This window comes from Austrofundulus limnaeus, unplaced genomic scaffold (genome assembly GCF_001266775.1).
Source record: "Austrofundulus limnaeus strain Quisiro unplaced genomic scaffold, Austrofundulus_limnaeus-1.0 Scaffold1402, whole genome shotgun sequence".
Taxonomy (NCBI): Eukaryota; Metazoa; Chordata; class Actinopteri; order Cyprinodontiformes; family Rivulidae; genus Austrofundulus; species Austrofundulus limnaeus.
In genome coordinates, this window is record NW_013953804.1 from 16779 (window position 1) to 29068 (window position 12290).

The 12290-nt window shown below is 35.8% G+C and overlaps 1 protein-coding gene across 2 annotated transcripts in view; it reads right to left on the bottom strand.

Annotated features, from left to right (window-relative positions):
* Nucleotides 1-8854: 8854 nt before the first annotated feature.
* ncapd3 (non-SMC condensin II complex, subunit D3) overlaps nucleotides 8855-12290 on the bottom strand; it is a 29289-nt gene continuing 25853 nt past the window's right edge. The window contains exons 32-35 of one of the 2 annotated variants that reach the window (XM_014032251.1): nucleotides 11819-11866; nucleotides 10231-10293; nucleotides 10066-10111; nucleotides 8855-9405 (exon numbers count right to left, since the gene is read on the bottom strand). In XM_014032251.1, coding sequence (XP_013887705.1) covers nucleotides 9330-9405; nucleotides 10066-10111; nucleotides 10231-10293; nucleotides 11819-11866 — 233 coding nt within the window. In that variant the 3' untranslated portion in view covers nucleotides 8855-9329. Of the gene's footprint in view, nucleotides 9421-10065; nucleotides 10112-10230; nucleotides 10294-11818; nucleotides 11867-12290 lie in introns of both variants that reach the window. The other variant, XM_014032249.1, reaches the window with a different exon arrangement.

Consider the following 12290-nt stretch of genomic DNA (forward strand, 5'->3'; position numbering starts at 1 on the left):
TATATATATATATACAGCTGCAAGGTTGGGAATTGACTGAATGCCTGTAATAAAAAAATCTGGGTTGTGGTTTTCTTTTTAAACAATGCTCTTAACACTCAGGGTGCAGGACTTAAATACTGAAGTAAAACCAGCTGACAGTGAATCCCATTCTGGGTTTAACTTCTGGGTTCTGGTCCAGGGTCTACCTACATAGAAGTCTTTGGCTCTGCTCTGGAAACTGAAAGGAAGACTGGATAGTCATTAGAATTTCATCTGGGCTCCTCAGAGCTTTTTGTGATTTTATTTTTTATTATTTTGCAAAAAACAACAACATTTATTAGCATATATCGTGAATCAATGTTTTCTGTCCCTCAGAAAGCAATTAATGTTGGGGAGTTATAATGCATCTGTATTTACCAGGGATAGTAAACAGTATTTAAAATGAAACTTTGCATAGTTATATAACTGCATTTACATTTTTTACTGAAAAGTTAACGTGTATTTTTTGCATGCAAAATAAACAATACCTGTCTTGATTTATGTTGTGTGTTTGTGTTTTTTTAGTTTCTCCCCAAAAAATCTCTGTTATTTTGGTCGACTCTGACGGGTGTCAGCTTTGATTTTTCCGGTGCCAAGAGCCTTTTTTCACCCGANTATCTATCTATCTATCTATCTATCTATCTATCTATCTATCTATCTATCTATTTCTTGTTTTTTATTTATATAAACTTTCTTTTAATTTTCCTTTGGGATCAATAAAGTATTTCTGAATTTGAACTGAATTGAATTTAAAACTACAATAAAATAAACATTCTAAAACATCACACCATTTTAGCATGTCCTGGAGGAATCTCTCATCAAGATCAACCAACCTCACAAATATACGGTATCTGCTGTGTTACAACCCATAACTTCATGTACAGGAGTAAACACCATTCTGCAAAACAGTAGCTGTTCTAACATTTCATCYTACTGTAACTTACCAAAACTTCATAAATAACACATATGGGACAAGAATCGTGTTTGTGTGAGACATGATAAAAGCTGATGGGTAGCCAAAATGTAACTTAAAAAATAAATTGTCGATATACTGCATATGTATAAACTAAGTTTTTATATTTAATAATGGCATTTCTTCACCTCAGTGCTGATATAAGTGATGTTCTGTATGTGAATTTTTTATTTCAAACTGTTAATTAGTGCACTTCTATTTGTCAGCTATGACAAATTAGCAGTAGATTAGTACAGAAAAAAGTTAACATACTGAATATTTGACTGGTGTTAAAAACCTGACTATAGAAAGGCAGTGGCCTAAATAATGCAAAGGGGTTTTTAATTCAATGCCATCGGCGTCTCACAGACCATTGTCATGGAGTCCCATTACCATTTTGTGGCGTTTGAGCTATAATGACAGAGTTGTGAAGACCTGGGTCTTTTGCCCAAGGGCCAGCCTGTATACTCACTGAGAAGATAAGAAAATATTTGAAGCAGGTTTGTGCATGCTCCTAGTTTTGCCTCTGGACCAACAAACGAGGAAACGTAGAGCTTGGAAGAAGAATTTGCTGTTTTTATTATTTACATTGTGGAGTCTTGTAGAGGCCAGTTCTGAGGGGATCTGTGAAACAGCCACATATTTACTTGGTGTCATGATGTGATAATTTAGTGTTCATTTTCAGTCTCTTCCAGCTATTTGCCAGCTAAACCTGTAAAGGATGGGGTCACTGTTTATTATTTGGCCTGTAAAAGAACCTTGTAGGGTCAGAGTTTCCACAATATTGTGAGTTCATCATGTTCCTGAGAAACTGAACTCTGAAGAAATGACTGAGATGTGTCCTGTTTAACCATGAGGCTCAGCTTGTGTGTTTTGGCCCATTAAGGACATGAATAGAGTCATGGAGAAGATTTTGAGAAAAGGAAATCCACAAGTCTCTGCAAATGATCTCTACTTTCTGGAATTAATACCTCTAGAACTGATAATATAATAAAAGCACATCTGGCTTGGATTAGGAAGTGTTTTAGTTCATAGCCTTCTTCTGTTGATATATACTGGAATTTGACCTGTCACATTATATATTTGTGTTCCAAACCTATTTCGTAGTCATTTAAATCTCTTGAAACTTTTGTCGTAAATTTGTATTTTATTTATAACAGTAGGAGAACTGTTCAGTTCAGACATTCTAAAGGTTTTTCACTTGTTGTTTTTTCATTGACAGGTTTTTTTCTGTCCAGTCTGTCAACCTGTCCCTGAAGATATTGCACTGTGTGCTTAGAATTTTTGAAAGTTGACAAGTAGAGGACAAAAAAACCATCAGGTCTAAAATACTATAAACACCCAATGAGCAATACCCTAAAATCATGTCTTAAGATATAGTAAAGACATCCCGTGTCCCTATAGAATCAGTTAATGGTGGTAGGAGTCAGCACTCACAGGGTCTTGTCCTCCCTTCACATACTGCACTCAGCCTCGACTCTTCCTGCAGGTGGTGGGCCCACATGGGGGTGATGAGGGTCAACAGTCTGGCAGAGGCCTTGAAATTTTAAACTCACATTTCTAGAAGGATAAGTCAAGCCATGGAATCTGACAGGACCATGTTCAGGACCTCTTTTGCAGTTGCATCTTCTTCCAGGTGTGGTCAGTTCACTCTACTGTGCATTAGTTTCAAAAATACATTCTGACTTGTATCTTTGCAGTGACAAAAAATCTTCAMGGACACCAGTGGTAATGAATGTCATTAAGCTGAAGAAAGAAGGCTTTAAAGTGTGGCTGTCCCAGAACTCCTGAATTTGGAGGGGCCATGAAGAAGGACTTCTGGTTGACCTTAAGGAAAGTCTGGTAAACCATTCTGAAAAGGAAAGAGTAACTGCTGACCCAAATTAGGGATACTGCCAGATGGTTGAAGAAACACTGAGAATCTCCTCAATCCCATCACCATGTCCACCTTTGAGTAGTCAGATTCTGAAGACATGAAATTTGTAAAAAGATGCTGAAAGCTCTGGACATTGTTATGGTTGACAAACCAATTTCACCTCAAGGATTTTGTCTTGGAATAGTAAACTATTCATTTTCCTGCTTTTCATTTCCAGGTCATGGGGCAGCTGAACATACTGTATATCTGGACATAAGCAGGCCATATCTCCATTAATAAATGTGCAAGTGGCAGGACAAACAACCATTTACACTCCCACCCACACCTATGGACAATTTAGAATTATCAGTTAACTTAACATGCATGTTTTTGCATGTGGAATGAAAAAGGTGCACCCTAAGAAAACCCATGTGCTCAAAGAGGGCAATAACCACATCTGAAAACTTGGTGGCCCCCCTTACCCAGACTGTTATATCCATAGTGCCAAACTTTTACTTGCTGTGCAATTTTAATTTCCCCTAGCTATTTAGGATTAGTAGGACCTATTTTATTATTATTATTATTGACATTATTTAACCAGGCAAATCCCACTGAGGTCACAGATCTCTTTTGTAAGGGTGGCCTGGGCCTCAAGGCAACCTATTGTACATGTTTTTGGTGCTAATAAACATAATATGTTGTTTTCATCAACTAAGTTAAAAATACATTTTATTTGAAATCTCATGAAATACTGTTCTGGCTATTGGTTTTGGTGTGGATTTTCACTGAAAACTAGCAAAAATGTATTAACCTTGTAAGAAAATTCGTATTCAATAAACTGAAGTCGATATTAAAAACACAATTGTTAAATAAYATGATTTGTAGAAGGAATTAAACAATACAACACTAGAATTCTGGATGTGAGTGAGGTTTATTGTCACTCAAGCTGACAGGAAACCAACATTACCAGAAAACCAGGAAGTTCATGTATATACACCTTCAATGCCTGCGTTCGCCCCCTACTGACCTACGGCTGAATCACAGGCATTCAGAAAAAATCCTCAGCTAATGGCATCACGTTTGATTATGTGTTGTTACATATTTCGGACATGTAACTGTACTTATTTCAATCAAAACATAATAGATTAAACACTGTCAACATTACAAAAAGGAAAACCTATGAATATAGTGTTGTGCTTTTAACATCAGTACTAACCTCTATAAACTTTAAATTTCTTCAACCTTTTATGTTCAAAAGCAGTAAGTTTTCATGTTGTCAATTTAAAGAAGTCTCTTATTTCAGGATAGAGTAGCACATGAAGCAGCTGGAAGGAGAGCCTGGGCTCAGGCACACCCGATTCTGTGTGTTTACACAGCCTCAGGTCTGTTGTTGGAGGCAGAGGTCAGACTTTATTAAAAGCACGGAGAATGCCTTYTGATAACAGACAGTAGTTGCATTTCTGAGGTCAGTGCACATYAAGAAATGTCCTGCAACACTTGTTCCATGTGGAAACTGTAAAAGTATTATCAACACAACATACATGATTACAAATGGGACACAATTGGGTAGATTTAAACACAAAGATTTGCAGCTTTTTAGCAGTAAACAGAAATACACATTTAGATAGTTGTAATATTTTTTTGTTTTGTTATTTACAATTTGAATGCCTGAAAAGAACATTATGCTGCAGTAATGTACATCACATGCTCACAAATACAAGTCTTTCTAGTTTTTATATTTCCTTAAACAGTTTTATTTATCAATTTATTGCTACTATAACCATGTGTATAAGTACAGCTTTACTTAAAATCTAGCCTGGCCCTTGCCTTCCTACGCAGTTCTGCTCAATTCTAGTTTCCCTTCTCTGCTCTGTCTGGGCTTTCTCCCATAGACAAGGATTTCTCCGGTAGAATTTTAACCAGGCCAATCAGCACACAGAAGGAGAAGTTTTGAACGACGACGTCGMTTTTCTGCACTGTTTCAGTCTGTCTGTAGTTTAGCAATGGCAGCAGAGGAAGTAAATGAAGCCATTCAGACCATGTTGAAGGCTTCCAAATTAAATAAAATTTGTCTCAGCCTGCAGCACTCATGTACAGCCTCTTTGTTCGGCTCTGTTTTTCTCTCTTCCCAGTAGGGGATGGTTGCTTACAGCGCACACAATTTCCGATTAGCTTCTTAGCTTAGCCTCCTTCACAGTAGAACTTTAGCGCCGAATACATCACGGCCAAAAGTTAGCGACTGGGTAAAGTCAGATCCAATCGTTTTAAACTTCAACAGCACGCACGTCTCCATCAAGCTATCACTTCTGAAAAAACGAGAGTCCTCTGAAGCAAAGCAAAGAACAAGGGTCTGGTTTTTACTAGGCTACTTCAGTTTTAAGATTCAAAGATTCTACGTGTCATATAAACAGATGAAACATGTTTCCCTGAGCAATGAAATTCTTACTTTGCCACCCACAGTGAGTGCCAAGAGACAACCAGAAGCAAAGAAAACATGCACTTAAAGGATACTAAAGAAAATAATAAGGGATAAAGGATAAAAAGACCGCACTTGAAACAAACAAACAACAAAAGAGACTAAACTAGAGATAATAACATCAAAAAAAGGGAACAGTACTATCAGTGTTTGGAGTGTGTGCAAAAGTGTAGATGTGCAACAGGTAACAGTCTGAAATGTGCACATGTGCAGTATTAAGTCAGTAAAAGAACAATAAGTTAAGAACAATAAATTATGTTTTAGCTGAAATTTGTTTTAAATTCTCATCATCACCCAAACGTGATTTAACATGTTTAAATATTTTGGAGCTTATCTATAAAATAAAGTTTTATATGATTTATTTGGTTTGTATTTGTGTATAAGGAAAAGAGTAGCTCATCATAACTTGATATGGAGGAAAGGTTTTATAAGGTGCAAAGGATGGGGTATACACCGATGGTAGAAAAACAGAAAGTCATTTTTTAGTCTTCAACAGAACTGCAGCTTTTAAAGAGGAAAAACAACTTCACAAAATGCATCCWTCATTCCTCTCTCAGAGCAAACCAGCTAAATTTTCATTTCATAAGAGCCTATCAGATCAGAAGTTAAATTCAAATAAATATTCCCCATTTATGAATGATCAGATGTTGTAAACACGTCTTGCTCATGTTTGCTTTCCTATTATTAAATTTTATCCATTAAAGGTCTGGCATGTGAATCTAATCTATTGCCAGTCTACTTAGTTGTAACCCAGAATTTACCATAATCTGAAATCAGAATTAAAATTTTAGAGGTTAACATTTGAGAGAAAGCTTCATAATTCATCCACAAATGCTGCTTCTTCACCATTACTGAATTCCAGTGTAATATTGCCAGATAATGTCAAGGTTTGTTTATAATTTATATTAAAGGGATAGTTTAGATTTGTGGACCTGAAAATCTGAGATGGTTATGATTGGAAATTGTAGAAAGCAGCAGTAATCTACTTTGGTCTTGGCTTATTTATTTTAGCCTGCCATTTTTGTGGAAATAAACTCCATTTTTCCAAACTGAGGCCAGTTTAAAAGCCATGGACAAGTAAGGTATTAATTGTTTATAATCAACCCACAGAACTCCACTTAATAAAAACTATCATTTTTATTGGGTATTTGACTTTTTGGCTTCTAAATAAAAGCTTGTCTTTGGTGTGTAAATATGAAAAATCTTCTAAAAAACTGGAAGGAATAGGCTCATTTGATAGGGAGGCTGAAAGTACAACAAAACTTAAAAGTGAGGATGATGAGTGGTAAGAGGGCGGCAACGGGTCAAAATAAAAACATTTTAACAACTTTCCAGTCTTCTCCTCCCACCCACTGTGCTAAATGACTCTAAACGGGGTTATTCTCAGGGTAGGCAGCTCTTAAGGCCTTTTATGTCCATCCAGTAATTGTCAGAGGCCAATCCAGAGGAAATCCCTCTTATTCTAGTAAGCAGATAGGATCACGGATGTTGCTTCTTTCTCTTTGGCCTCCAAATGTGAAAAGGAAAAGCACACAAAAAAATTAATAAATAAATAAAAACATTAACTTCTCTTTATGAGTGTGTGTGTTTRGGAATTATCATCTTGAACCGTTTCTAAATGTTTTTTATAGTACCACTTTGCTTTTTTGTAGAATAAACTTGACAGATATAAAAGCTTTTAAACAAAAGTGACAACATAAAAATAAGTTGTAAAATAAATGCCTAGCAGTCTTTGAAGGAATGCATATTGTAGTTATTTACCGTTGCTTTTCATCTGTTTCTGCACTTCTTTATTCCCCTTTTTAAATCCAGTACTGTCAAAAACCTGAGAGTTGTTCAGACTAACATTGCTATCATCTGAAATCCAGTGTGCCACAGTCATGTTCCTCCCTTTACGCTTCAGATTTTCACATAGTTTCATATTAACTCAAACATCTGACATTTGTTTTCTGATAAAGATCAAAGTTGTACTGACTCAAGAATCTGAACCTTTTCTGTTGCAAATATTTTGAAACAGAAAATGATCCAAGGTTAGACCTACAGTACGTCTGCCCTTATTATGAACTCAATAAATCACATTGCACTGGATTTTGAAAACAGTGTAGCTACGCTCATAACAGATAAGAACTGGCTGATCTATTGTATTGTTATCTAGCAATGACGCTACACAAGACTACACTGGAAGACCTTGTCAAAGCATCGTGTGCTCATCAAAGTGCACTTTTTACTTAATGCAGTTTTGATTTACAGGTTGACAGATGTATCAATTTACTGGGACGTTTAATAAACATTAACAATTATTTGATAGTAACTCTTGCATGGTTGGATATCTTGGAACATAGATCTCCTCCTCTGAAGACAAACTCCAAGATATGAATTTTTCTATACGTCTTTCTGACGTCAACATCTTCTCAGACATTGGTAGACATTCTGTCTCCATCCCCAACATGATTTAAATGGGACTTTAAGACTTTGGACTTATAGTTAAAGTCAGATGTTTTCAACCAATCATCACGCACATGAGTGTACCGGTTATATTAATATGGTGCCTTTACTTATTTTCCCAGGATGGAATAATTGTTCAACTTAGGTTCAATGATTTTGACAAACAATAATTYGGTGTACAACCTTAAATTTATTGTGGATTTCCTCTAATCCACACAAGTTCAAAATTATGCATACTTAATATACAAAATAATGTCCTCTGTGCCTGTTGATAATAGATTCACTCAACCACACATTTTGTTTCTATGAACCACCTTCCGGCATAATTCAGGCAAAAGATTTTACCACGTCTCCTGGCAGATTGGTAGTTAATTAATTAATTAGTTTTTTGTGTTAATCTGGCTTTAAGTAAAGTTCAAAACTTTTCAACAGGATTGAGGTCAGGGATTTAGGAAGGCCATTCCAGAGGAGCAGGCCTCATTCTTAGGATTTCTGACCACATGATCACATATAAGTAACCCTATAGCTTTGGTTAAAGATCCTCAGACAACCCCAAATTATGTTTGATATTGTTTAACAGGTATTAATGTGATCTATTTAGTTTTCCTTTAAAAAATAATTAAAATAAATAAGATCAAGACTAAAACATTAACAGCAGCTGGTAGCAAAAGTTTCCTAAAAGCATCTCAGTCCAACTGAGTTCTTACAGCTCTATAACCTGAGCAGGACAAGCTCCACAAATACAGTTCCTAATAARGCCGGTGAAACAACACAAGCTTAATCCACACAACAATGACCCCCGCTGCCCAAAAATAAACAGGATTAAATTAGTGAGGACAAAGAAAATGCTAAATCAACTTTTTTGGGCTTTATATCATGTTATGTCATTCCTTCATCATTAACATACTGTGTTGCTTTGACTCATTCATCTTTGAACCTGCAGCTATTCTGAGCTGCCTAAACACTTGATGGTACAAAGCACCATTTGTGCCTACCTGCCCCACAGATCACCCCTCACCCGAAGCATTGTTGGGAAGATGTGCTGAAGTGGGAGTGTCTGAAATGGTAGGAGGTTCTTAAAGAGACAGAGACCAATTTCAAGGAGTTTAAAAAGGCTATGATGCAAAGTCAAATTTATTTGATATATACAATATCTTCATAATTGAAGGTAACATAGTTCAATTTTATACCATAATCAAGTAACTATGTGCCTAAAAATAGATAAGCCCCCTTAAAGAGGTCTGATGTAAATAAACCTGGAACCCTTTAAAAACCTTTTCAGAAATTTTATATTTTATGCTTCTTGTTTCAACCCACATGATGGTGCAGCTGTACAAAGTAAGAAGAAAATGATGCATGCATTAATATTTTTGCCATGTACAGTTTTAGTGATGTTTTAATCTAAATGAACACTTAATATGTATAATAGAAAATTTTATTGATACAAAGATAAAGGACAAACAAATACTTTAAAGCTAAATGTCAGAACATCAATCAAAAACAATAAGGTAGAAATGACGCCAATCATAATATTTTTAGAAACGACGGCTCTGGACAAAACAGATTTTGTTCAGACAAAACTAATGTCTAGACTTTTTTCTCGGATTCTTCTGGCGGAGGGGAGACTGCACGTTCCACTGCCTCGATCTAAGAGCTCTGAAAAGTAAGCAACTGAGGATTAAAAACAGAAAAAAAGATGCTTCATTTGTAAGTAAAAAGGAAAAACAAGAATTATGTATAAAAAAAGACAGACTAAAGTGTTTTCCACCTTGCCTTTGTTTTAAACTGAACTTCAAACTTTAAGCTAAACAGTCATCATAAGCATGCACAGTCAATCTGCACATGCTCCCTGCTCCTTCCTGTCGTTTGACCAATAGGACAGTAGCTGACAAAAGAAGGACCGCCCACCTTATTTACATAATGAGGCAGAAATGCATAAGGTAATGTAAATACAGGAGACAGAGAAATGTAAAAGCAACACATGGAAATAAAAAGACTTGTGGGACAAAATATAAAAAATAATTAAATAAAATCATTTAAAGAGACACAGATCTGCAAGTACAAGGAAAAACAAAAAAATATGTATTTTTAAAAAACAGTAAAACGGAAATGATGTGCTAAAATATATAATTTATTAGAACTAAGCTGGAAAAATAAATGATCAGTTAAATAATAAAACATGTAAAGTTCTCATTTTTTATTTAATTGTCGCATTTTCGGTGTATTTATTTATTGGTCTATTTATATATTTCTGCTTTTATTTCTAATTATGTCAGTTTCAGTCCTCCATAAAGTTTGACTCAGTAAATGACTTACTGTTCGTTGTTACTGTCGCTAGGACCACTGGTGTCAGCGTTACCACCTGTGAGGACACAAAACACACGTTTGCCTGGTGTAGCTAAAAAGAAATAAAGTTTCCTAATAAACAATACAGATTTCAGTCTCATGATGTCCAGACCAGTGATGAAGATGAAGTCTTACTTGTTCCAATATCACTGAAGATTGCGCTTAGTCCTTCGCAAAACGTTAAGCTTATGTTGACACCTGAAAGAAAAAGTAAAGAAAATATTTTATGTGTAAAGCTGTCGTTCGAACAGAAAAGATGCTGTTCATATTGATGGACTGAAGATGAAATTGAGCTGCAAATTCAGTAAAAATATATTTATATATTTATTCAAGTGTTTCACTAAGGTTTTATCGCCTGATGCTATAAGAAATAAATCAATTAATCGCACAATAAGTTAAATGAGGTTAATAATTTGCATTTGCCTGCTTGTTTGTTTTCTCATGTTTTCCTCTTTTCTACTCCTTAGCATAGGGAGGAGTGAGCTCTCTCATCAGGTATTTGTCAGGCGCACGGTGTTGTAACTTCTGTAGCATGAGAGCCCCAACAACAGGCAATTAGCTAGAGGAGCATCTTCAGATTTCTGATTTGTGTTTTCAGCTGGCGACGCCTCAGGACAACCTGCGCTGTGCTGAACCTCGGGTTCGGGAACAGTCGTTTTTTTATTACACTCAAAAAGTTTTGTCAACTTCGTAAGCAGCGTGCATGTGAACACAGTGATTTCATGAAGCCAGAGAATGAGGCGTGAATTATAAATTGTGCTGGCTTGGACAGAGGTGAGTAGCAATGTTACAGCTTCAGTAGCTGTTGTTGTGTGTTGTTTTTAAAAACTCTGTTACTGGTCTGTTCGCAACCTGACATAAATTTTGTGAACTTGTGAGCAACTTAAGGGTGATCACAATAACTTTAGGAAGCCAGAGGAAGACACAAAGAGTAAATGGCGCCATATTTGGATAGAGGAAGATTTTACTGTTGTTAGGGATGGGCATAATCGTATCGTGTGCAATTAATCGCCAGAAAAAACAATAATCGGTTATTTTTTGGCACTTGACGATTAATACAATTACTGCCAGCACGCAGACTGACTGAAGATTTCTCCAGTCAGTCCGCTTGGTGCTCCTCTCRGCTTCGAATATGACAAACATTTAAAAAATTTCTGTAATTTATTTATCTACAAACACAATTTAAAATTTGATGTATAGCCTGGAGTGTGTAATTTTGACACAATTTGGAACAGATTTTTATGAAGAGCAAGTCTTTCCCACTAAATTGGTCATGTGACCAGGACATAAGTGTGTCCAGGGACTCCAGGGGATTAATCGTCAAATGAATTATCTGCTAAAAACCACAATTAATCGTGATTTATTTTTTTGCCAATATTGCCCAACCCTAACTGTTGTGTCATTTTCCCAATCTCCGCTCCAGGTCAGGTTATGATCTCCAAACAATAAATTATCTCAGTCATTTCTGAGACAATTTATTGTCCAGCAAATTTGTTATTGTGACAGGCCTACATGTGGGACTTGTTGCGTTTGGTAAAATGTCAACAATTACTTCACAGACTTTTAAAAGGAAACCATGTTTAGAGATAAAAGCTGCAAATTTTCTATTTGAATGTTGTTCAGCACCTCGTGCTGATGGACGTTTGTGTTAACGATGGCATGGACTGAATCCCTGATGTATGATGGGATATAATGTTGTTGTATAAGTTTTGTTGACTCCTACCTTTAGGTGTGCTGAAGGCTCTGTTGTTGGCTGCTCCTTTTAGAATCACTGCAAATACAATCAGAAGAAAAACACAGTCAGCACAGCAGAACATCCCTCCAGTCAGATGTTTGATTTAAACATTCTGTAGAGCAGGACTATTCAACTAAATTACTCCGGGGGGCCACAGTTACTGCAAATCAACAGCTGAGGGGCCGAACATCAAGTAGTTAGTCATTATGTAAATAAACTAAGTACTACAAAGACCGGTTACCTTTGAAATAGTTTATTTTGCTGCATTTAATTATGAATACAACATAGAGAAACCTATGTAATAAAAGTAGTGATAAGAAAACAAAAACAAAAATAAATTATGCCTCTTATTTAACAAATATTATTTTGACATCTGAGTTGCCAAATTTTTTAATCAATTTTATTTTCACTTTCATAGTTTTATCTTCAACTGCTTGTAGTTTTAACTGTCTTGAGTGTT